At 39.3% G+C, this 24689-nt stretch overlaps 1 protein-coding gene across 3 annotated transcripts in view; it reads right to left on the reverse strand.

The window, feature by feature from the left end:
- The window catches only part of plxna2 (plexin A2), a 193708-nt gene that overhangs the window by 47248 nt on the left and 121771 nt on the right, over window positions 1–24689 (reverse strand). For all 3 annotated transcript variants that reach the window (XM_086067152.1, XM_086067149.1, XM_086067150.1), the window contains exons 7-13: window positions 23298–23451; window positions 18834–18930; window positions 12191–12305; window positions 10027–10227; window positions 9329–9425; window positions 8373–8572; window positions 806–957 (exon numbers count right to left, since the gene is read on the reverse strand). In XM_086067152.1, coding sequence (XP_085923278.1) covers window positions 806–957; window positions 8373–8572; window positions 9329–9425; window positions 10027–10227; window positions 12191–12305; window positions 18834–18930; window positions 23298–23451 — 1016 coding nt within the window. The remainder of the gene's footprint in view (window positions 1–805; window positions 958–8372; window positions 8573–9328; window positions 9426–10026; window positions 10228–12190; window positions 12306–18833; window positions 18931–23297; window positions 23452–24689) is intronic.

The following is a 24689-nucleotide window of genomic DNA, read 5'->3' on the forward strand; positions in this document are numbered from 1 at the left end:
TGTTGTGTTTATCGAAAAATTTCAATTTAACATAGAAAATCCTATTTAATATTTTTAGATACACCGTCTGTAGGATTTTATGACTGGATTCTTGATGGTTGATGTTCACACAGACATTCAATTCACAGGCGACACATTTTACCTCACTTCTCTTGTTAGGGATTAGTGTGTAATGATTTTACCGCTGTAGAAGCTTCATTTAGTGATTGACTATAGCGCTCGCTCTCTCTCTCGCTCCCTCCCTCCCTCCCCCCCTCTCTCTCTCTCTTTCTCTCTCTCTCTCTCTCTCTCTCTCTCTCTCTCTCTCTCTCTCTCTCTCTCTCTCTCTCTCCTCTCTCTCTCTCTCTGTATATATACTGTAGATGACAGATTTTTCTCATTAAGAATCCAGTTAAAACCCTTCTGACATAACCTTGATGCATATAAAAAAGGGAGGGCAGATGGTATTTGTAGGGTCGCCTGAGTGATAGTTGATAAGTAAAGAGGTCAAACCAAACGGACTTGATCATGATCTGTGCACAGTGTAAGCCAATTAAGGAGGTAAAAACAGGCAACTGCTGCTGTATGTGGTCCTTGCTAACTAGATGACCGACAGAGAGAAAGAGCTAGGTGGTGTGTCAGTATGCTGCACATACTGTGGAGCAGGGATGCCAGGGTTCAAATCAGTTCGTGTCAGTTGCAAGTAGATAACTTTTGTCACTGTTCCTTCTTTAACTTCAGTTTTGTGATTTGTGCCTTAAATTGTCGACATCATCCACCGTTAAGAACAAAATGAGTTAACAACGTTATCGCCAAAAGCACTTACTGTTCAGCGATGATGTAGCCATCCTGCACAGGAGCGCACCTTACTCCCGCCACCTCTACATTGCCCACCACGTCTGAGAAGGCCAGACCGAGGTTGGTGCCATGGATGGTCACCCGTGTGCCTCCTTCGGGGGGGCCAGCCACTGGGGTCACCTTTGAAGAGCAAACAAAATTTGGGTAAAAACTTGCAATCCATAACAAAGTCAAGATGTTAGTCTCAGTTAATCAGCGATGAGAAGAGAGCAGGCCTTCTCTGCTCACTGAAACACTATCAGAGGCACTGACCTACATTTACAACCTAAATTCTAATATTTGTTCTATGGAATTATACTCATTTATTCCGAACAGTCTTCTCTTCATTTTGTAGTATTTTTCTTCTCTTCTTTTCCTGTGCACTCCTTTTAGTTTGTGGATGCTAGATTTTTTTTTTGTCCAAGATTGCATACTCTGTGCTTTCATTTCATTCCAATCTGCCCAGGGCCTTCAGAATCAGTAGTGCTGGCAGATGTAACATCAACTGCAGTAAATATAAAAAAAAGTTTACACACCCCTTTTCAAATGCCAAGGTTTTGTGATATAAAAAAAGGAGTCCAAGGTAAAAACATTTTCCACCATTAAGATGAACTAGAAACAGCATGACTCAATTGATCTTTTTTTAAATTATTATAATTATTTTTTTTAATTATTATGTATATAAAAAAAGAAATAACTTTTTGGCCATAATTCCTAAAGGTTTGTTCGGTGCGAACACAACACTGCTCATCACCAAATAAATATAATACCTAAAGTGAAGCATGGTGGTGGTGGCAGTATTAGGCTTTGGGGCAGCTTACTTTTTTGGCAAGAATTTGGGCCTCGTCAAAGTGGGGAGGGAATTACGAACACTGACAGAAATAGCTGAAATTTCTTTGGAGTTAATCAGAGGCACTCTAAATAGGGGCAGGTGTGTTCTGACTTTCATTTAGCATGAGTTTAAATGTGATTGGTTAATTCTACACACAACCACACCCCCAATTTTTAGAGGGTGTTTAACCAAACTATTTCAGTTTTTTAACATCACTTCTCAAAAGTTTATACTTTTTTTTCTCAATTGAGTTGTACAGGTCACTGGTGAAAAATGTTTTGAAATGATTTATCTTGGTCTCATTTTCAATATCACAAAAAGGGCATTTAAACAGGGTTGTGTAGACTTTTTATGTGGGTGTGAACGGTAAAAAATGTTTAAAAAAAATAAAAACATAAAGGATGAATGGATGTTTTTGTTATATTATTAGATAAATATTAATTCTGAAATACTCCAGATGTAGGAAGAACAACTGTGTGCTGCTATACTGTCGTTTGTATCATACTGATGGTTTCTCTAACTGCGACATGATGGGATTATGAGGTGGAATAAATCGGGTAAATCCTCACTGAGGGCCCAGGTACTAAAGACGCGGCAGTTAATAGATACATGATTATACACATGGGCAATATAAAACATACAAGGATAATTGGTGTTCTGGATACATACAGTGTGCATGCCATCAACAAAAATTCAAGGTAACTGAATACCACACCGTAGACCTCCACCAAGGCCAAACACTCCTAATTTGGATCAACACCAATCAATACATACCATACGTATGAATTCAGGGTGTGGTGGTTGCCTCTTCTGATATTCCCATTAAATTCATGCTCAATGACTCTGTGAATGGATGTCTGTCCTAATGCACCCCGTTACAGACTGATGGCCAATCCAGGGTGAAATCCTCCTTTTGCCCATAATCATCTTGGGCAGGCTCTAGCATTCTTTTGGTCCCAAACAGTATAAGTGGTATCCAAAATAGATAGATTAAAGAATGGATGGGTGGATATGTCCAACAATGTCCTTTGTTGTAATGTTAATCTGCACTTTTGCCCATATTAGCACCAACATCTAAAGTGTTGTTCTGTGGCTTATGACCCACATCTTTACAAAGTTTTATAAAAATCTGCTAAATTCCCAAATAACTTTTTTGCCAAACCTTATTCACAAAGAAACAGATAATAAATGAAGGTGTATTTATTTGAACTGAGGTGTATTAAAAAAACAAAAAAACAAAAAAACAAACATTACTGTACAACTGAGAACCAGTTGGTGACCGTGACTTTGTGTTGGCCCAGTCTGTCTCGACGGGCCCGATGACTGAGGTCGAACAGCATCATATATTTAGGGGAAGAAAAAAAAAGAAGTTTTTTGTAAAAAAAAAACGAAAACAAAAAAACATCTGTATAAGTGGCTGCACTGATTGCAAATTTTAGTTCAGTGCGAATGTGAGATTTTCAAAAGTCAATGTGAAAAATTATTCCTTGGGTGCTAAATCAAGTCGAAGAACGAGTCATCGAGAAGTGTGCAGCACAGTAGTGATACTAGAGAAACAATCGATTTAAAACAACCTGTCATGCAAGTGGATTGGAAGAAAACCAACATTCTGTTGTACCCACTTAGAAGGCTGCAAAGCGCCGCTTGAAAACCCTTCTACCTGTACTCACTGGGGGATTGCCACGTCCCTGTGGGACACCGGCATTGTCATCTAGATCATTAATTGCTCTGGATGTAAAGTAAGCGTGTCACTGCACCGCCTAAGGGGTCTGAGTACGTATAAATCTTTCATCACTGTTTGGGCATTCAGAATATGTAGGGTTGGGGGGGGGGGGTATTGGACTGTTGGGGAATGGCATAATGGCTAAATATATCCATATCAAGAAAAGGCAGCTATTTGAGTAGGCTTAAAAGATTGTTACATAAGAAATGGGGGGAAAGGGGGAAGCCACATCCATCCATCCATTGGGGGTGGTGGAACTAGCGATGTGTATCATAACTCGTTATTTCTATAGCCAAAAATTTGGTAGGAAATTACTAAATTGATCAATCTAGCATTTGCATCAAGGAGAATATTTTGCACAACTGCCTCATCTTGAAACAATAGAAGGGCAATAGGTTGCACTACTTGAATGGATTGCAGCCCAACTTTTTTTGCAGCCGGAATTGTTTGCTGTATGAATTGGGTGGGTCTCAGTGTTTTATTGTTGAGCTTAGTTCATTGTCTATTCAGTTTATTACATCATACAATATTTAACAATAATATTAAAGTGTAATTGCTAAGACAGTTACTAGATAAAGATGTAACTGTGGAAAACACGTTTTTTTTTCGTGGACTTTCTCTAATCAGTCCCAAGTGGCAATACAAACACAGCAATAAGCCAGTGGGAAAGAATAACATCTTTTTTTTAGGCCAACTAAGGAGAAGATAGTTTGTACAGTGAAACAACTGATATTTAGTGTTGTTGCAATAACCTGTGTTTTTCTATGCAGACCAGCAACACTTCATCCAAGTATTATCACACACGCAAGCGCACTCTGGTCACCATTACCCCTCAATTCATATCCAGTACAGCCACGCCACGCTCTCTATGCAATCCATTTAGGGAGTAGAACTGTGGACTGCCTGTATAGTCACAGTGTCACTATAGGGCAATTCCCAGCAAACAGCCAATCAGCTTGCACATTGTATGAACCAGATCTCACTGTGAAGCTTTCTTCCTCTATCTCACTCCGTCTTAGGGGATCAGGACTCTGTCCACTTAAGACTACCACTTCATTCGATACTTGGCAGATTTTGCCAACTATCACAGCAGGACTTAAGCTTGATGTGATGCGCTAAACTGAGCAGCGATACAGTCAATTTCGGGGAAAGAAACTTCCAGGAAAGTAATTAGGCCCATTTGAGAGGATAATCTGTTTGTTTGAGCAAAATAAAGGGAATGAAGAGGTACAAAAATGGCTGCCAAAGTGGCTCGGAATGTCCATCAGGGTACTTCACATGAATTAATGGTGGGGAAAGTTATGCTGAGGCAGGCGAGATGCAACTAAATGCTTACAGCGAAAAGCAATAATGCACTACCCCAATCGCCTACGAGCTACCTGCGCAAAACTGAACTGCAGTAGCTGACTGAGATGAGTAAAAATACTAAAAAAAATAAAAATAATAATAATGAATCTAATCATTAATGTGTTATGTACTGTACTGTACTGTATCTGCTCAATCCAAAGCAAAAGCCATAGAATCATGAAAAAATAAAATGTAGTTAGTGTTGTCCATTTTCTTTATTGGGTTTAAAACAACACCATTGGGGTTAGATTCCACTTCCCTGATCAAAATTCCAATAAACTGGTACAAAGTGTCCATCTACAAAGTGTTTTCTGTTGTACACGGAAACCTCTAAGCACTGCAGTCTGATAACCTCATAGAATGTTGCCAAAACGAAGTATGGTAAGGATCAATAATTGTCATACCCTAACTTTTTACAATATAACGACAAAAATGTTGTTCCATACTGAGTTGCTTTGTACAACCGAGCCTTCCGAAATCAAAAGGGTGAGGAAAGTTCCTTTCTACAGCCAGCGACTGACAGTCCCACCTGCCTGCTGTGTACTGTAAACACCTTGTGAGGAAGTGAGAATATGTTGTCTTTCCTGAGGCAATATTTGTATTCAGTATAAGGCCGAGACGCTTTTCTGTATTTGTAAAATGTAAAAAGTCGTCACAGGTTCATCTTCCTTCAAAAGACCATCAAACTTCATTGGATGTTGTTTCCCTATGCTACTCACTGCATCACCTCAATATTAATGGCCCATAGTGGGAGGTGCCATGGCACTTAATAGAAACATTCATTATTCAAAAGACCTATCTTGTGGTCGGCACATCTACTAATGTGCTCCTATGTATACAAATTAGCTCAGTGTGGAAGCTTTGGTGCATGCAATGTAAATCAAATGCGTTAATACATTCAATACACCAGAGGGATGTCTAGTCTACCCCTTAAAGAAATTGTCATCACAGCGAGAATAAAGGGAAGGAACTTGTCTGATGCAATGAACTTAAACTATAAAGGTGTTTCAGAAGTGAAGGCAAAGTAGGCCAAAAGGTGTTACTTGACTCTCATTCAAACTCCCACAGTCCTTCTGCTACCCTTGCAAAATTTGCTGAGCCAAAGCACATTGTCTCATTGGATGTGAAAGACTTTCAGAGAGTTATCTGTAACCACTGGTCATAATTCATGTTGTTACAGGGGAACATCAAACACAATCTGTTCAGGGACGTTGGTGGGCCGCTACATGTTGGGATTTTTCAACTATGTCCAATAGGAAATAATGGAAAAATAAATCATCTGTTTCATGGTCAAACTGCTGTAAAAACAGCTTAACTAAACCACACGCTGCATTTGAACAAACTATGCAAACATCTGCACATTTGCAGGAGACGTGCTTGGGGGCTCCCTTTGCTGAGCTGTGAAAAAGAATACTGAACTGAGATTTTTGGGGGGTTTTATCATAGATGCTGGAAAAGTCACTCCAGTGCATATACTATGCCTTAATACACAAGGAAATGTTCTGCTTTTAGTTACGTTGCTGTCTAGATGGCCATCTCAAGTAGTGGGTATCCTACAGCTAGATTAGTTATAAACAGAGCCATGTAGTTTATTCAATTACAATTGCCATTCTTAGATTGAATTACTTCATAACACATCTGATACGAAGATGCCAATCCAATTGCATTATCTGTTCATTCAGAAGCAATCTGTATTTTTACAATATTCATATTTTTTTCAAAATAAGGATTAATTAGATGATCATGTCCGTTTTTAAACAGTTTAAAATGCTAAACATTATTTGTTCTGTAACTAATAAGCATAAACACACACAAAATAGCCTTTGTTCTGGTGCTGTTTTTTTGTCTAATCTAGTGTAAATACAGAAAATAATTAACAATGACATTTTATCAGTGCTTAGGTTCATGATGAGAGAGTGCTAAATAAACCTACATGGGGATGAAGTTGTCATGTAATGGTGTGTTACCAAGCATAATTAAAGGGTATAACCTACTGATTCCTCGGTGACAGTAACCCACTCACAAAATAGGTGCTCTGTTCCCGGTGCATGCCTCCCGTTGAATCTGGACCTCATACTATTTATTCCAAGTTCTTCCCGCGGCCCCGCTCCAAGTAGCTCGGGATGGTGGCTTGTGCATAATTAAGCGGCGGGAAGGTCTGGATCCCGTCAGGCGGACGCCTTTTCCCCACTTCCGCCGGCCTCTATTGGAGCTCCAAGCGGGGTACCAGCAGCTAGCGGCTGGCCCGGAATACGCGGACGGTTCACGCAAAAAGACATGGCGGACGAGCAAACGCTGTCGTAAACAACAGTGTTTTCTACTTTCCTGATTCTTTGTTTTCATTTATTTTGTATGCCATAATGTAGACCATTCATCCCAAGTTACCAAAGTTGTTAGTTTACTGAAAAACAAATAAATAAATAATTGTTGTTTTCTACTTCTAATAGGGTAACGTGTCGTTCATATGCCGGAGATGCTCTTCACTGACCCCTATAGCCTGGGAGAATATCGACCATAGCGGGGGAAATCTGCGCTGTGTATGATGAAGGCAGCAAAACGCGTGCTCGCAGGCACACACCGTCAAGCAAAAACCCTTCGAAAGTGGAGTGTTAGGGTTAAAAAACTGAGGGGGAAAAAAACTTTTTGCAGTCTCACTTTATTAGAAGATTAAAACATATAGTTATTACTTTTATCAATTGTTCTTTAAATGAAACAATTCTGATTTTGAGAGCAAATATCAACCAACAATTCTTCCCATAAATATCAAAATACAGCCAATATTTTGGCAATTTTTAAATTAAATTTTTTGGTTCATGTTTGTAGTAAATACATGACTTCATCATGAGTTTATGTACATAATTTGTCAACTATAACAAGTGGGCTTCATTTGACTGAGCACAATAAAGTCTGGAAGTTTGAGGATGGTAGCTTTTGACTGTCGGGAGAATCAAGCGTATAAGAGGGACTTTAACCCATTTGCTCCCAAAAATGTATAAATACGTTCTATTCTAGATGTTTTAAGTGTGCCAAAGACGTATTTATACGTTTTAATGTGTTTTTTTAATGCTAGAGCATGCAGAAGGCTTTGATGCAGCCTCTCAACTGCAAAGAACAGTTGAATATTTTTTTTGTTATTACACAAACGGCCAGCGGGTGGCAGAAGAGCAAAATAGATCAACCAGGGCCATGTTTAAAAAAAGCTAATTTACTCACAATTTGTGAATAATGATGAAACTTAGCTATATTCTAATGCTAATTGCTGCAAAACGGAAACAGATAGCAAAATACATATTTTTCCTAATGCAAGAAGAGACTAATCTTTCTTTTGGTAGGTTCCATGTTTTTATAGCAGTAGAACACAGTATTCTGTGGAGGTTGCAAAATAAGTCAAAATCCAGTAAAACAGCCGGGAGTGAAGAGGATTGCTTCAGTGAAAATCGATGGGAGTGAATGAGTTAATTATACTTTTCATAGCAAGCAAATAGAGAGCATTCATTAAGAAAACACACACAGTATCAACGATCCCCAAATTTGGATAAGGCCTCTGTGACAGGTAAAAAAAAAAAATCCTACAGTAATGGAATATGTACTGCGCACAGTTGATGTAAAGCACTGCATTGGCGTTTATGGCATTAAAACGTGCAATGTACTGACCTCAGTGATGCGTGGGTTAGTGCACTTGACGTTTTTGCTGGACAGGTTCAGCCAGCGGGTGGTGTAGGGGTTGATGGGAGGGCAGTGTCGACGCAAGGTGCACTTCCCCTCGCTGCTGCACCAGCCACACTGAAACTTCCTGTTCGCCTTCAAACACACGCCGCAGCTGTCCCTCTGGGCTGCACACTTGTACAAGTGCACTGGGAATTACAGACAAAAGGAGACACAAATGTAAACACATGCTGTGCGCACACACGTTGTTAAACCTGGACAATGTTAGGAGTGTGTTGCAACGTTTGGTGACATTTAGGGCACACACACATTGGACCAATTTTACAGTGATGTGCCATACGGACATTGGATAATATGAGAATCATGATATTTAATGGCCCACAGGAATTTATCTTCACATTCACAATACAAAACACAAACAATAACAACAGTGTGTGCTCTTTTTTTTTTTAACCCATTAAGGCCGGGAGCGCATTACGGCATTTCTAGAGTTTTAGAGCTCATCTACCTTTAAAGACGGCAGAGCGAATACGTCATTTTGTTTTGTTTTGACCAATTCTTGGTCTCTTATCCAATTAAATGTAGCAGAATATAAACAAGAGGGTGACGTGGGCTTCGTAGCATGTCTTGGATTATTATTCGCGCATTTATGGCTGATGCAGATTTGCGGGAGTTATGAAACATCCAAAACCTGCAGGACTATAGCCTACTATGGGTTAAAGGGGAGCACAGTATGGATGTGTGAATTTTTTTTTATTGATTTCTGCTGTATTCTGACTTATTTTACCTTTGACAGAAAGAATGATTGACTTGAATATTCAATATGTTTACAATGCATACCCATGCATGTACGGAACCATACCAAAATGCTCCTCCTCCAATCGTGCCAGGGAAATGTAGCGCGCTTGATCAAGGCACCGTGTGCCCTTATTGACTGAACTCACCCTGAATGTTCTCTGGGTTGTCAATAATGAAGTTGCCGTTCCACACCACAGAGAAATCCACGGGCAGCTCACTGATTTTCATCCCCTCGTACAAGTACTGAAAATAAGGAGTGTGAAAAATAATTGCACAATTTCAATGTGAGGTAGCTAAAAAAAAGAAAAACTTGTAGATGCACTTGCTCTAGTATGTCATTCCATTGTTACGTCAAAGTTACATCATCTCATCGTCATAGAGTTGCCAAAGTGGGAAAGCGAGAGAAATAGGACAGCTGGGCGGACACTCGAATCTCCCTCTGGCCTTGAAAGATCCTGTCCTGAAGTGCCTGTTATGCCCTTAGTTCCAGTCTGACTTTAATTTCAAACGTGTGTCTGGGCTATTCTGCGTCTGTGTGTGTATGTGTGTGAGTGAGAATGGCGGGGCATAAAATGTGTACATCCATAGATTGGATCCGCAGGGGGATATAATGCAGAGGTCAGTGTGCGCTTGACTGAAGGGAAGAACCATGTTGCAGTGTTTCCATGCTAAATTCTCCACTCATACCCTTCAACCAAGTGAGTTTTAGTTCGGAAAGATACAGTACATTCTGATGTGCTTGTGTTTCCAGAAATAGCCTGACATTATAGAGTGGCGACACAGCTGCAGGCACCAATAAACTCAGCAACAGAAGAGCAGGACAACAATGGGGAAGCCAGCCTACCGAGCTGTTCTGGCACTGAACGCTGGAGCTGTTGAATCGGAGGGCGGTGACGCGGTGGTTGACCCCCTGGATGTGAAGGACGCACTCGTAGCCCCGCTGGCCAGACTGCGGCTGTGGCAGGTTCTTGGCTTTGAGGGTGATGGGTTTCACCTCCCCCGCCGGGATCAGAATCTCCTCGGAGCGCACCAGCTGTGGACAGTCCTGCCAGGCGGACGCCGGACACAAAAGAACATTGGTGCCAACTAGTCTTGTAAATAATCATGCAGCATACAACAATGCCTAGAGTGTGTTAGCACCATGCTGAGTAATGGAGGGTAAATGGACTGAGGTATTAGGGTCCAAAGTAAGAACAATGGCAGACTAACAAGATCCATTTGTGGCACTAAATGCACTAGGTGCTTTATACTAGATCTCACAGAGCCGTCAGTTTGACTGTTCTCAAAATTGGATTTGTTGTTACTCTGTTTACATAGATTAACGATGTTCCTGATCTTTTGACTTTTCCTCTCTCTGTATGTATATTATTACTGCACTGGCATTTTATTGTATTAAAAATCTAAAAATATTTAGGAGTCATTAATACATTACCTCTGCGACAGTCAATTTGACGGCCCTATTCATTTCAATGTACATCTATCGCGTTGCTGGGACCTGCGGGGTTGCGCCGCTGGGCTTCCGTAGCAACTACCATTCAACGTGGAGGCATTTGGCTTTGGATACAAGCTAGATCACCACATTGAATGAAAAAAAAAACTATTCTACAGAGGAGACTTTACAAAGCTACATTCGACGCAGCTCAAGGTAGAGTCAAAGCTTATATTAGTAAAGAATAGGCTCCTAGATGTGATGGAGTCATGACGTTTTTGGCACTACAAGCCTGATAATCAAAATGATTACCCCCGTTTTCCACAGGAAAGCAAGAATGGGGCTTTATTATCTACTCAAAACAGCGAGTAATAACCATATTAGGCGATTACGGGAGTGCGAGAGTGCAAGTCGTCAAAATGACTGCTCTGGGAGATCTAGTTGTTTTAGAATTCTAGTAGTGCTAGTGTTATAGTCCAGACAGATCCAATTAATATCATTGCAAATAATGTGTTAAATGACCCTATAATCGATAACATACTGCATTTACCTTTAAGCAACTTTTGTGAAGAACTGCTTTAAAACCACACAGATCTTTGGAGTTTGAGTCAAAGCATTGCACGAGACCATCTTTTAGTGGCTTTTTGTGATAAAATTCACATCCAAAGCTTGCTATGAAAAGTTCGGGTTTCCTGTTTGATTTTACTTACATTTTATAGTGTTTAACTTAGGCTACTACACTTGGCATGTGGTTAAGACATTTTTACACTTATGCTACTTTAAAGCGTGCCTATACTTTTAAGAAAGGTTTATTGATGGTGACAAATTGATCTGTATTACTTATAGGGAAAAACATATCTGAACAAATTGGGATTGTTGTGGTACCAATTTTGCTTTTAACTTATTCATTCCCAGCCACTTTCACTGAAGCAACCCCCTTCACTCCCAGCTGTTTTACTGGATTTTGTCGGATTTGGCAAGGCCCACAGAATATTGTGTTATATTGCTATAAAAACATGATACCTACCAAAAGAAAGATTAGAGTCTTTTCTTTCATCGGAAAAAAAAGTATATTTGTATGTGTTTAGCATTAGCATTAACTAGCATTAGCAATTAGCATTAGAATATAGCTAAGGTTCATCATATTCGCATTCATGGTAAAAACCTGGCTGATGTCTTATACTCTGCTGCCACCTGCTGGCCATTTTATTAAATAACTACCATTGCTTTATACCACCTCTTCGTGTCAGAAGCTGCATCAAAGCCTTTTGTATGCTCTTGCATAAAAAACATAAAACACGTGTAAATAAGTTTTGGGGAGTGAAGGACAAAGTATTACAAAAAACGTGTTTACATGTTTTTTGATTTGAATTAGTTAAATACACAGTACACTATATTGACCAACCAAAACATTATGACCACATGCACAATCAAAAAAAGCAAAGAAAAAGCAAAAGTTAGGCATGTCAGAGAGAATTTAATTTGAAACGTATTACTGTTGTTGCAGGAATAACAGTTTATAATGTTATGGCTGGTCAGTTGTATGTTACTGTGTGTATTTTGTGTGCTTTTCACCAACCTCCGAGGTGTTGACCCTTCCCTCCTGGAAAGAACAGCTTGACGGGTCGTGGGTGCACAAGTTGCGGTACTTGCACCAGTGGCAGCGGAAGGCGCTGTTCACACATGACAGACACCTGCATGGGGACACGCGCGCACACACGCAGAGTAAGAGTGGCAGTATCAAAAGGAGGAGGGGCGGCAGCTTTGTCAAAGTTGGCCGACACTCTACAGAGGAAATGAGTTCTGATCCCAAGTGGACACCTGCTGTTGTGTCCTTGCGATTGGCACGAGACCTGATAACAGGGCCAAGTTCTCACAGCATGCATTTTTACGCTGCTTTACATTCAAAAAAGTACAGTTTGGTCTGTGTGGAAGTGTGTAAGGGGGGGTCATATTTTGCCTGCTAAAAAGCAGCTGTCATGATAAAAGCAAGTGGACGACACAGTGGGCGACGGGGAGTAATGAGGACAAATAAGACACTGTCACAGTTTGATCCCGCAATTACCATTAGCACAGCATTGTGGGTAATTAACAGCTGTTGTGTGTGTGTGATTGTCTATGTGCAATACATACAATGCTGAACAAAGAGTGTGTGGTGAGAAAGTCCCAAAATGTAAGCGCTGACTGCACCTTTCACAGTTCATGCAATCATTGGCCAGTCTAGAGGCCAATCAATACACCCAGCACTTGAAAGAACTTGCAAATATTTTCAAATAAGAAACATAAATAATAAACAGAGTAGAGAAATTTGAGCAGTTAAATAGCATATTCTTGCCAGATTTAAATTCAGTGTGTTTATTGTGCTTCTAGTTCCGAGCCTTGCAGCTTGTACTGTATCTCTTCTTAATACCTGCCAGGCTGCATTTATTGCAAGTGCCCAAGTTATCAGCAGAAAAGTACTTATCATGCAGCACGCAGACCCTGTTTGTGTTGATCCCAGTTAATCTTTATGACTATTTATATCGCAAAAGCCTTGAAATTGTGGGGCTTCTCATCCATGCTGGCTTAATTTAATGTTAAGTGTACTAATTGAAAATTAAAAGTTTTCTTTTTGAAAACACCGATTACAGTGGAATTTCTAAGGTTAAACATAGTCTGTGTCTGACCTCCAATTTGTTTGTCATTCTAAACAAATTTGTCATGGGAAATAATGGAGATTAACTGCCACCATTATAAATAAGAACAATAAAACACCCAGTCCTAACCATTATGACAAGGGTGTACTTTTGTCATAAGCATAACAGTAAGCTAACCACTGTTAATAGTAAAAGACAGGCTGACCAGATTTTCAAAACTAAAAACTGGGACACTACATTTTTGCTGGAACTCAAATAACTTACTTATGACCAGGAACTATTTATAACTAATGTAATCGCTAGTCAATCTGGTGACCGGTGCATGGTTGTGTTATTACTTTAGCTAATGCAACCACTATATTAACTGATATATAAATTATAAATTTGCTACTAGCAAATTTGTGACTTAATAAAGTGGCAAAAAAAAATTCTCTGAATATTAACCCCCCTCTAAAAATAAATACATAAATATTCCGTGGCCCGTCGTAATTGATCATTTAATACAAGCCTGTTTTTTTAAATAATAATAATAATTATATATATATGGAGTATGTAACTTCCACTATAATATGATCCAATCTGAAACATGAATCATGCTAAGAGTATAAGACATGACATGTGTTTTAATGACAAGGCAACGGTGTTTATTAGATTGCAACGTCATTTACTACGCTGTGCATTCAGGCACAGTTGATAACACTGTTGTTATTACAGCAACGCTTCTGCTGCCTGCTCTCCTCCTGGCGCTCACTTTGAAATATTCATGGGTACAAAAAGCATGGGAAGGATCTCTGACCGAGCCCACGGATGCAAAAGAATAAGGCCGACTCGCCCTCAGGCTAACAGAGAGCGCACAATGTGCGAGAGCACAAGCTGGCATTCGATGGTATGCGAGACGGCCCGTGCCCTTTTCTCGTTATGTATGTGTCTAAGTGTGTGCAAGTTTGTACCGCTGCTGATGAAGAGAGTTGATGTGAAGGCTGATAATTGCTTTTTCTTTATTGCTCTGACAAGGTTTTCATAGAGTCGAAACATATATGGACCTATATATAGTGTGAGCTCTAAGTATATAGTCTGTGCTGAACTCCACAACAAGACAGCTTGCCTTTGATTTAGCTGGAGAGACAGTGGCTGCAACATTTTGTTTTTTCCATGTCGAGGGGTAAAGTGCTTTTTGGATTCGTGCGCATCTGTTAGCACGGCCGCTGTGAAACCTCCTAATCTCTCGCTCTCAATTTAGTGATACTTCCAAGTCAGCAAGTGCTTTGGAGCTCACTCAACACGGCACAAACTGATACAGTCAAGTGAAGTCAGCCATGGCAAATGTGCTACACAGACATCTCCAAATTTAATTCCAAACTAGAATGGCCCTCAGTAGAGCACATGTAGTCCTACACCAAGGTCACATAATGCAAGATAGTGATCGCTTTCTATGTGTTAGCATTGCGGCTAGTGCAGTGTTGTTGATTTTTTTGTGTGTTTAGCTGAAACACAAATGTTGAGGCCTCAACAACCACTTTCAAAGATTATATACCGGGAAATCCAGAGTATTGTCTCACTTTCTGATGTGCTTTTTAAAACAAAAAATTTAATGTCTCTTCTCAAGGCTATAAAGGTTACTAATTACACCACATATAATATATACCTGAATAATGAATTAACCTAGAAATAGCCTAAAGATTCTTATTCCATAGTTCCTTTTATTCATGGTCGGTTATTGTTTGTCTTAATTATAAGTCAGTGCCTTGCCTACTAGGTTGACTTAGGGTTAGGGTTTTTGGAACACTTGAAATGACTCCACAAAACAAGAATTATGATTGAGCGGGGGTTGGCTGGATTTGGAAAAGAAAAATCCTACAGTATTGGGAGGCATGGATACACGAGGGGTCAATTGTTTGAGGCACATGAGCGTTTTAACAACCTGCTCGACCAATCAGTAACTCGCCACATTACTCAAGTCGTCAATGTACTTACTTGCTCACGTGGGGTTTATTTGATTGTGCCACTTGGAAAGTGCATTCTGTGGTGAATTGGTTTTGTTTATTCGGGCAAATTGACTTAATGTGTAAGCGTCCTTGAGTCCCATGAAATAAGCTACATAAGTAGAAACAAAAGCTACCCATCCATCTATAGCACTAACTGGAACCTCTCCCAGCTGAATTTAGGTGAGAGAAGTGGGGTTAACCTGAGACTGGTTGCCAGTCAATCTCAGCATAGTAGCCATTAGGACTCACATTCACACTGCACTGAAAAAAAACAACTTGTAAGATTTACTTTAAAAAAATTCTCACAAGTATTTGCACTTACTCCAATTCAGTAAAGTCTACTGCTCAATATCAAGCATATCACACTCAACAGAATTAAGTAACATTTACATGCAACTAAAGATTGATTAAAGTTGGAAAATATTAAGTAACTCTTACTGAACGTAATTATAAAGTTTCTTACTGTAATGTAGTAAAGTTCAGTTATTGTAATTAAGTCCTAGCCATTGCTTATTACGTAAATCTTAAAAATAGGAAATGATTACCAAAATGAAACAAGTACTTGTATTAGCTTTTTCTATTTGACTTTACTTAACTCTTTGACTGCCATAAACGTTATAAAACGTTTAGCATAAACCTAGGGAAGGGCGCCGAGGACGTTAAAAGACGTCCCCTATGGTTTTTTTTTTTTTTTTCAAAAACGGGTGCAGGAAAGCCTTGGGCAGCTGTGCTGAAAGTATCAGGCTGATCTGATTAGTCAAAGACTCGTTTTGGCCCCTAGAGGGCAGCGATGACTCTCTTTGCACAAGGTTGGATGGGCCGCCCACCGTGGGCGTCAGTAGAAGACGTGAGGCGGAGCTAGAGTGTTGAGGAGACAATGGCTGATCCAAGCCACAATGGCTTGACCAAGCAACCGGTTACAAGCAGCTCAGCTTGAGCATTTTTTTCAAAGACGGAAAGCATCAATCAATACTAAAAAGCGCATTGATGTCAACGATGATGATGACAACGAGCTCTACGCCAAAGTTGGAAGCTTTGGCGTGACTGTTATGAACACGTAGTAAGCCTCACGGCTAAGCGCGGCTAGCGCGGCTAGCGCTGCTAAGGCCGGAAAACGCGCACAATAGCCGGCCGGGTACTTCTACACAATCGGACATTCGATCGGGCGATGGAGAGTTGGCATCGACCAATGCAGATTGATGATGATGATGAAGATGAAGCTCTACGCCAACGTGACTGTTATGAACACGTAGTAAGCCCCACCGGCAAAGCGCGGCTAGCGCGGCTAGCGCTGCTAAGGCCGGAAAACGCGGAGCTGCACAAGCGGACATTCGATCGGACAATGAAGAGTACCCCGAGTCCAATGCATATTCATCGGAGGAGCGGGTACAGTCTGATCACGGAGAAGACACTGTTTCTGGACTACGATGCCACCATGAATGGAGTGGATAAAATGGATCAGAACATCTCCTACCAACCCGGTATAGCAACTGAAGGACACGGGGAAGCGAGACGTAACACCACCGTAACGTAACCGTAGCATGATCCTGATATTAGACTTGATGACACACTGCAGTATATACTTGCTATTCCCCGGAAAAAAACGGCCGGCAAGAAAGTGGCGCACGCGAAGAGGCAATCTTGTGCAAATGCTGTTGCGTCTCCTTGCACGCAGGAGAGTGTTACAAAAAGAAAAACTGTCGTTGAAACATCCACATATTTGTAAATAGCACCACAGTTGCACACATTTGTAAATAGTTTGCCAAATTGTTGTCAAATTGTTACACTGTTGAATGTAAATAAACGTATTTTGCTATCAAAAAACACTTTTTCATTCTTGGTGGTAGTGTTTTATAGAAGTAAAGCACTATTTAGGTGTTTGTGGCATCATTCATGGACAAAAAGAAGTGTCAAATTCACTAGAATGCATGAAATAATATCGTTTCACTAAAAGCTTGATTTCTCCGTATTTTGGTCCAACACAGGCGAAATTGGGTCAAACTAACCATTTTCTATTGTTGATTACTAAAGAACGGAATAAGGTAGAAACAAACTCTTTTTTTCTGATGAAAGATGAAAGTCCAATCTTTCATTTGGTAGTACGTGTGTTTCCATAGTCCAAACAGAACATTTTCTGTGGACCTTGAAAATCAGTCAAAATGCTTAAATCGGCTGGCACTGGCGGCATCCCTTTTCTGAAAACGTCTGGCAGTCAAAGAGTTAATTATACTGAACTCTTAAACCAATACAGCTTAGTAATTGGACTAAATTTGTTGAAATAAACACAAACAACCATACACACTCACAATCACACTTGGGACAATTTAATCACTTCAATTAACCTACCATGCATGTTTTTCGGAATGTGGGAGGAAACCGACAAAACACCGGGAGAACATGCAAACTCCACCCAGGAAGGCCGAATCCCGGACTTGATCTTGCATCCTCTGCAATGAGAGGCGGACGCGCCTCTAATAAACCAATGACAGATAATGTAAAAAAAAAAGAAAATAAGCCCTTTTGTTTAGCTTTGAAAAGCAAAACAGTCACTCTGCAATAGAGACTCAAATTACAAAATAAAATACAAACAACTTACCCCGAATTTAGGCTTCATTTATAATACATAAACCAAACTTCAAGTTTCAGTCTTTGTTGAAAACAAATTGAAATTAAAAATTACACAGGTTAAATATTAGGTGTTAAGCACGACACTATATAATTTGGGAATTGAATAATACACACAAGTCAAAGTTCTATTTTTCCTGGATGGCATTAACCAGGAAAAATAATTCAATAATAATTAAATTAATTAAAAGCACACTAATATATTACCTTAGTGTACATACATAGTGTAATTAGTGTACAATGTGCATTATAATGTATGTTAAGAATTTAAACATGTACAATTATAGAAATCTCTCTCTCTTTCTCTCTCTCTCTTTCTCTCTCTCTTCCTAGTAAAGTTTACTCGTTTTTAGCAGCTCTAAAATTAAACATGTTAACTGAGTAAATCTTAATTATTAATTTAATTTTTTAATTGTAATTTTTAATTTAATTTCAACATTTGCTGTAAAAACATTACACTGGAAAAAAACAAGCACTAATGTTTTTAATTAAATGAGAATAACTGGAAAAAAATTGTAAATATGATTATGAAATCAGGGTAATAGTTACAAGGGCACAAAGTCATTTTTGTCAGTGTGTTGGGCAATTTAGAGTCTTCAGATATAACTTAACTATATTTTTTTGCGGAGTATGGGAGAAAACTGGAGTACCCGAAAACCACAAAAAAAACACAAAAGTGAAGTGGAGAACATCCAACTCCCCAATGGAAATGTTCCAATGGAGATTCAAACACAGATGCTCTGAGTGTGAGGAGGAATTACTAGTAATAGCAGTTGTTTCAATTTGACGACACCAATGATTTGATTTTCTATAACGCCATAGAAATACAATAAAATATGCATGACATGAAAGGGGTCCCACAAAATACAATGTGATGAGAAGACATTTCAGCTTTTATAGTTACAATAGAAATTCCGAGCATTGAACCAATGTGGTTTTGGCCTGGGCAGCAAATGTGGAGATGAGAGTTACTCACAGTTGGTGGATGCTGCAGTTGTAAAACTTGACCTCAGTGCTAATGACCATCTGACCCGTCTCCTTTGAATTGAGTCTTAGCTCGACACCCGACCAATCTGAGGGAGAAGAGACACAAGAAGATGCTGAAGAGAAATTCTTGTAAAATACTTTCATTCTGTAACAGTCGAACATATTGAAATGTGGAGTGGTCTTTAGGTATTTTGAAAGTGTGTAAGACTTTGCAGCTGATTGACTCATTCAGATTATTGGCCGGCAAAGCCATCACTGATCACTCATGAAGCTGTTGGAAATTGCAACAGGGTCTCCTGACGGCGGTGTTTGGTTTAGGTGAACGGTATGGGATTTTTTAATACGTTTTTGGTGAACTAATGAATACACACACACTCGCACGCACGCACGCACATACAAAATAATAATAATTAAAAAAAAGAGCAATGATGAAGACATGTCAAATCGGTAAAATTACCGAATGAACAATACTGAGCTCTTAGAAAAAAATAAAACAAATAAAATAAAAAAGGAAATTGCAACAGTAGACAAAGAGTGAAAAACGGATGTTTAGTTTCACTCAGTAATTATTGTCATACTAAATAATAATAGTTACTAAACAAAGACAGAGTGGAAAGCATTTAAAGTATATTGATACTACTGGGCATGTTTTAAACATTATTGGACTTTTTTTAACCAAAAGATCAAAGGTGAGAATGTTGAATTTTTTTTGAAAATGATGTCATGGCATTTTATTAAAGTACTTACTAGCGCTCATGTCTGTAATACACTTTTCACAGTCCCTTGGGGTGGGGGGGGGGGGGGGGGTCCATTGTATCTTTGGATTGCTACGATATGATTTTCATGTTTAAACCAGCGTTAAAGTCGTCAATTGATTTCTTTAGGAGGCATTTCGTTTGTGTGAAATCATTCGTCAGCGCTTACGGAAATGACTACTTTTGATGATATTCAGCATTAATCAGCACTCATCCAATAATCTGTGTTAAAATAGAGAAATTGGATATTTCATGGAGGAATGTGTTGTGCATGTTGGACTGCAATTCACCCTGTTATCCAATTTTACTGTATTACTCGTGAATTAACAGGGTGTGTCAAAAGAAATGACATCTTATCCAACTACATGTCGTGTGCCAATGAAATGAATACAATTTGGAAATCAAGATTCATTCATCAAAATTCCAACAACATATTCAAACAGATGTGGATTTTATAACCGAGTTCACAAAGTTTCATGTGCAAACCATGACGTGTCACATGACCCATTTTCCATTTTGCTTTCCTCTTTGAGTTTGTTGTGCCATGTGATAACTGGTTATTAAACTTCAAAGTCATGACATATTTTTGGGAAACACCCACTATAGTTCCACAAATTGAAAATACACCCAGTCACAGTTTGTGCTCTTTTATTTATCCAAGCAGTGTTCTGGTGTACTGTCTGTTCACAGTACAACAGCCTCTCATCTATCTCATCTGGCCACACGGGAATAGACGCCATAAATACAGTGTGTGTGCGTGTGGATGTGTGACTGAGTTGTGTACACTTGTTTGTGTAAAGCAGCCTGAATCTCTGATGACATTCAGTGTGTAGGAGGTTTGTGTGACCCACAATGCCCTGTTCTCTCCGTAGCACCTGTTGGGAATCAGGCTCTGGTTTCACACAAGTGTGTAGACACATTTGCCTCTCAACATCCGGTGCAGAGTTGCTGTTTGCACAAACTCCTCTCCTCAAGGATTCAGAAATTAACTACTCTCCTTAAATCCGTCAACACAACAATGATTCATTGCAACACCTGTTTCATTGTAGTGGAGTGTATTATACATACTAGTGCATACTGCATAACACCTGACAATTAAATAAACATTCAAAATAGACTAATCCATCCATCTCAATTGCCAGGGTTAATAATTTACATCAGTATTTTTGTATTTATCTTGAAAGCGGCTCATATTCAAAATGTTGACGGCCTTTTCCATGGTCATTTGCATCAAACATGAGATACTGCATGGAACTTGAACATATTCCACATTCAAATATATTCATGATCCATGACAGCTCCAAAGCCATTCTGTAATGTGACACATGACTAATCTCGAATGCAAAAAAGTAATGTCAAAAGTTCAAAAAGTCTAATGATCTTTCGATTATTCCTTCATATAATTTCCATGAACCTGCATCATTGAATGTACAACCATTTTTGTTTTTTTTGTACCTGGCTATCATTACAAATTGTACCAGCTGTTGATGGGCCCAAAGTATGTGTTTTTGGCGAGACGAGCTGGCCACAGGGTGATAAAACCAAACATGCTGAATAATAGATGATGTGCAGTGTGTGTGAGAATCACTGTGTGTTTTGAGGCGGCTGGGCAGTGGGGGTGCTAATCCTCCATCCTGCGAGTAAATGACAGCTCTGTTTGCCCAGAACTCCCACAGGGAATGAAACATCAGGCCCAGATATGAATGTTCTCCCCGAGGTAAATGTCATTCGCAACCTCCAATCTTCTCATAATCCACACAGCTATCTGACTTTGCAGAAGAGGAATGGAACTGTGGAGAAGTCAAACTAAAACAAGCAGAAGCAGGGAGTGAAGCCATCACCTCGCAGTTGGAACAGCTTCCACTTTTCTAGGAAGATAAAGTGTTGAAGTATGCACATCATCATTACTAATGTGTCTTTGAAAATATATTGTTATAATAAAATATAGCTTTGTATTAATATTTCAATTTGTCAACTTTCTGTGGTGTGTTGCCGCAGAATGTGATTTCATGTCGGTTTACATTCGTCTGGGTTTTGCTTAGGGCTTGGCGATATAAACTGTATATTCAATATGAGGTATAAAGGTAGAGATTTTGACTCTACTGTTTTACCGCTGTAACGCATGTTGATGATGTCATTGCATAGCAAATGTTGATGACGTCATTGTATCACCGTATCGTATCTGTATGTCTCGGACGCTCAGCATAACAAATAAGAGTAAAAAATAATAATTACAAGTGGTTCATGAAGCTTTTTTTTCTCCATCACTATTTGCAACTATTTCAGTCTCTTTGTGTTATATAAAACCCAGACCTGTGCTGTTTACAATGGCCACTTGTGCATGCTTTTGTGATCTTCAAGTGAATACTTGCTTGAAGCCAGTTGTACTGTTTTCATTTAAAATATCAGCAATATTTTTGCACTATTTTGCACTAGAGTGCTGACTTTTTAATTTTGATTTGAGAATTGCACAATAAATGTTGCTATCCAAAGTAAATTTATTCTTTCCTTGTTTTTTTAAAATCCATTTAGCTTCTATAAAAGATTATGTAAACCAGTAAGCAAATTATATATTAAAAAAACAACAACAGACACTAAATTCTATACCGTGATATATATACCGTTACCGTAAAGGGATGCAGTTTATACCGTGATATGAATTTTGGGCCATATCGCCCAGCCCTGGTTTTGCTTTAGGTGTTGACCTTCCCTATACAGTATATCGTCGCTGCTATGTGAAAAACACTTCTGTCCATTTTTGTCTTTTTTTTTTTTAAATTTAATTTTAATTAATTAATTAAATTGTTTTTTACATAGCAATATGCTACTTTTCCCTAACTGATTTTGGTGAGGAAAAGGTAAATTGTTATAGTTTGTTCTCCAACAAGATAAGTGAGTAATGTGGCAAACAACTGGGAACATGGATAGATGGATATTATTGTTGTAGCTTCATTTTCTGAATCAAAGAGTCAATTTTCAACTCTCACTAAAGTTGCCAAATATAGCTCTTTGCCGAATAAAGTGTGATTTATTTGTGCAGGTAATACATTTCTCAGGAGAAGACCGTCTCTCAGTGCCAGAGTGCTAATCCACCACATTAAATTCCCTGTCTTCCCCAAGTCAACATGTTAGAACCTTTGCGTTCGCAAACAACCGGAGGGTCCTAATGTTCTCATCCGTACCATCATCCACAGGCCGGGGGGTAACAATCTTGTCTTCCATCAGGTACTAATGCGGCTGGACCTTTTGTCGGGCACACCTCTCAGCTACTCTGCCAATTCCAGATCAGTGGGAGCTGATGTGCACCGGTCTAAAAATGATGCTGAATCAATGCTGCATTGGTAAGTGTGTGTGTGAACTGATTGAAAAGGAGATGGGAAATCGAGGAATGTCCAAAGGCTGCAAATAACGATGGACTTCCATCCTCCCAGTGAGAATCCAAATGACCAAAACATTTTGTTTTGTCTTTTAGTTTCATTATTAGGAATGATCATGGTGAATCATGTGCTCAGGCCAAAGCTATTTTTACTACAAACCAAAAAAATATTTCGATACCATCTTGTGCCATTTTGAGGCCAAGGAAATCTCGGAATTCATAGCCTTGTTTAATAGAAGAAAAACGGCAGCTGGTCTTTTGTTGCATCTGTAGACAATAACAAACTTTTTTATACAATTTTTGACAATAATATCAACTGTACCTTGGTCGGAAGGGATGAGCGGGACGTCCTTGGCACCAGGGGAGACGCACAGTATCTGGTTGCCATTCACTTGCCCTTCCACCTCCGTCAGATTGCCGAAGGAACAGGTTATTCCAGCCGAAAGGTCCGGAACATCGCTGACCTTCACCAACAACTGAAAGTGGAAGGGTGGAAATGAGAAACACCTAATATTGCACTTATAACAGATACATCCTAAAGGCTGGAAATTTGTTTTTGAAGAAAAGTTCTGGTAGCCATTCACCTGGTTGTTGCTAAATGTGAAATTGTTAAATAAGTCAAAATTATAAATGGAGATATATTTTGGGTAAGGTTTTCATGGAACACTGACAATATTCTGTATGTTGTGCATCGCTGATGCGAAAAGCCACACACATGCACACATGGAGATGCGCTCGTTTGAAGTCATTCTCTGGAGAGCAGTGACACAGGCGATGCAGTTTTCAGCTGCTCTGCCTGTGGATAAACTTATTTATAAATACATTTTGCAGACACGTGTCGTGTGATCGCGCTCTCATCCAAAAGGGATAGCAGCCTGGATAATTACCGCCGTGGCATTTCGTAGTCTTGTTCCATTAGCAGTCATATATGGGCCATGCTGTTTGAAGTTTCTCTTTGTTTTTATCTGCCTGTGAACTAAACACCGCAGGGCTGCTGGGACCAAGGAAGGCAACCGAGCAGCTTAACTGTCGGCCTTTTAAGAGATACACAATGTCCCGGCAGCGGATGATGTGGCATCCCTTATCGAGTATAGTAACCGTCAAAAGGATGCTGACATCTTCTTGGGTTAGCAGTTTTACTGTTAAGAATCAATGTTGATGTCTGGAACTTGAGGAAGTTGTGTTCGTACAGCAGCAACCAATAGAAGGTGCAAGGAACTAACTTCTGAGTAGTTTGCTGTTGTTGATGCAGTTACTGAATTGCCTAATATTTATTGTGTGTAAATGTAAAAAGTTGTGTTAAATGACTTACTGTGCTAAGCGCTAGTGTCCATATTGTTTTTCCTATGTATTTACCAATGTCAGTTTGCGCTAGTGTGTTGCTAGTATGCTACTAGTACTATTGATTAGCCACATGTGTCAATAGTTTGTTTGTCTTGAATAATACTAAGAAATCAGTCATTTATCTATCGTTGGTTGATGATTGTGTACATGCTAGGCATGGTGTTGATTCTTTGCAGATTATTCTTTGTGTTGTTACAGACTACAAAAAATAGATAAATCAAATCAATTTTCATTGATTTGCCGCCATTTTGTTGCATATTGTTGTCGTCAGGCTAAAACCTTATAACTCAAAAATAGTTACCTTTTAGGAAACCCCCAAAACAGCGTGTTGGTTTAACCATTAAAATTGTATCATCAATGAGGGAGGACT

The sequence above is a fragment of the Leptonotus elevatus genome, chromosome 2 (genome assembly GCF_054856555.1).
Source record: "Leptonotus elevatus isolate MCC_2025b chromosome 2, RoL_Lele_1.0, whole genome shotgun sequence".
Lineage (NCBI taxonomy): Eukaryota > Metazoa > Chordata > Actinopteri > Syngnathiformes > Syngnathidae > Leptonotus > Leptonotus elevatus.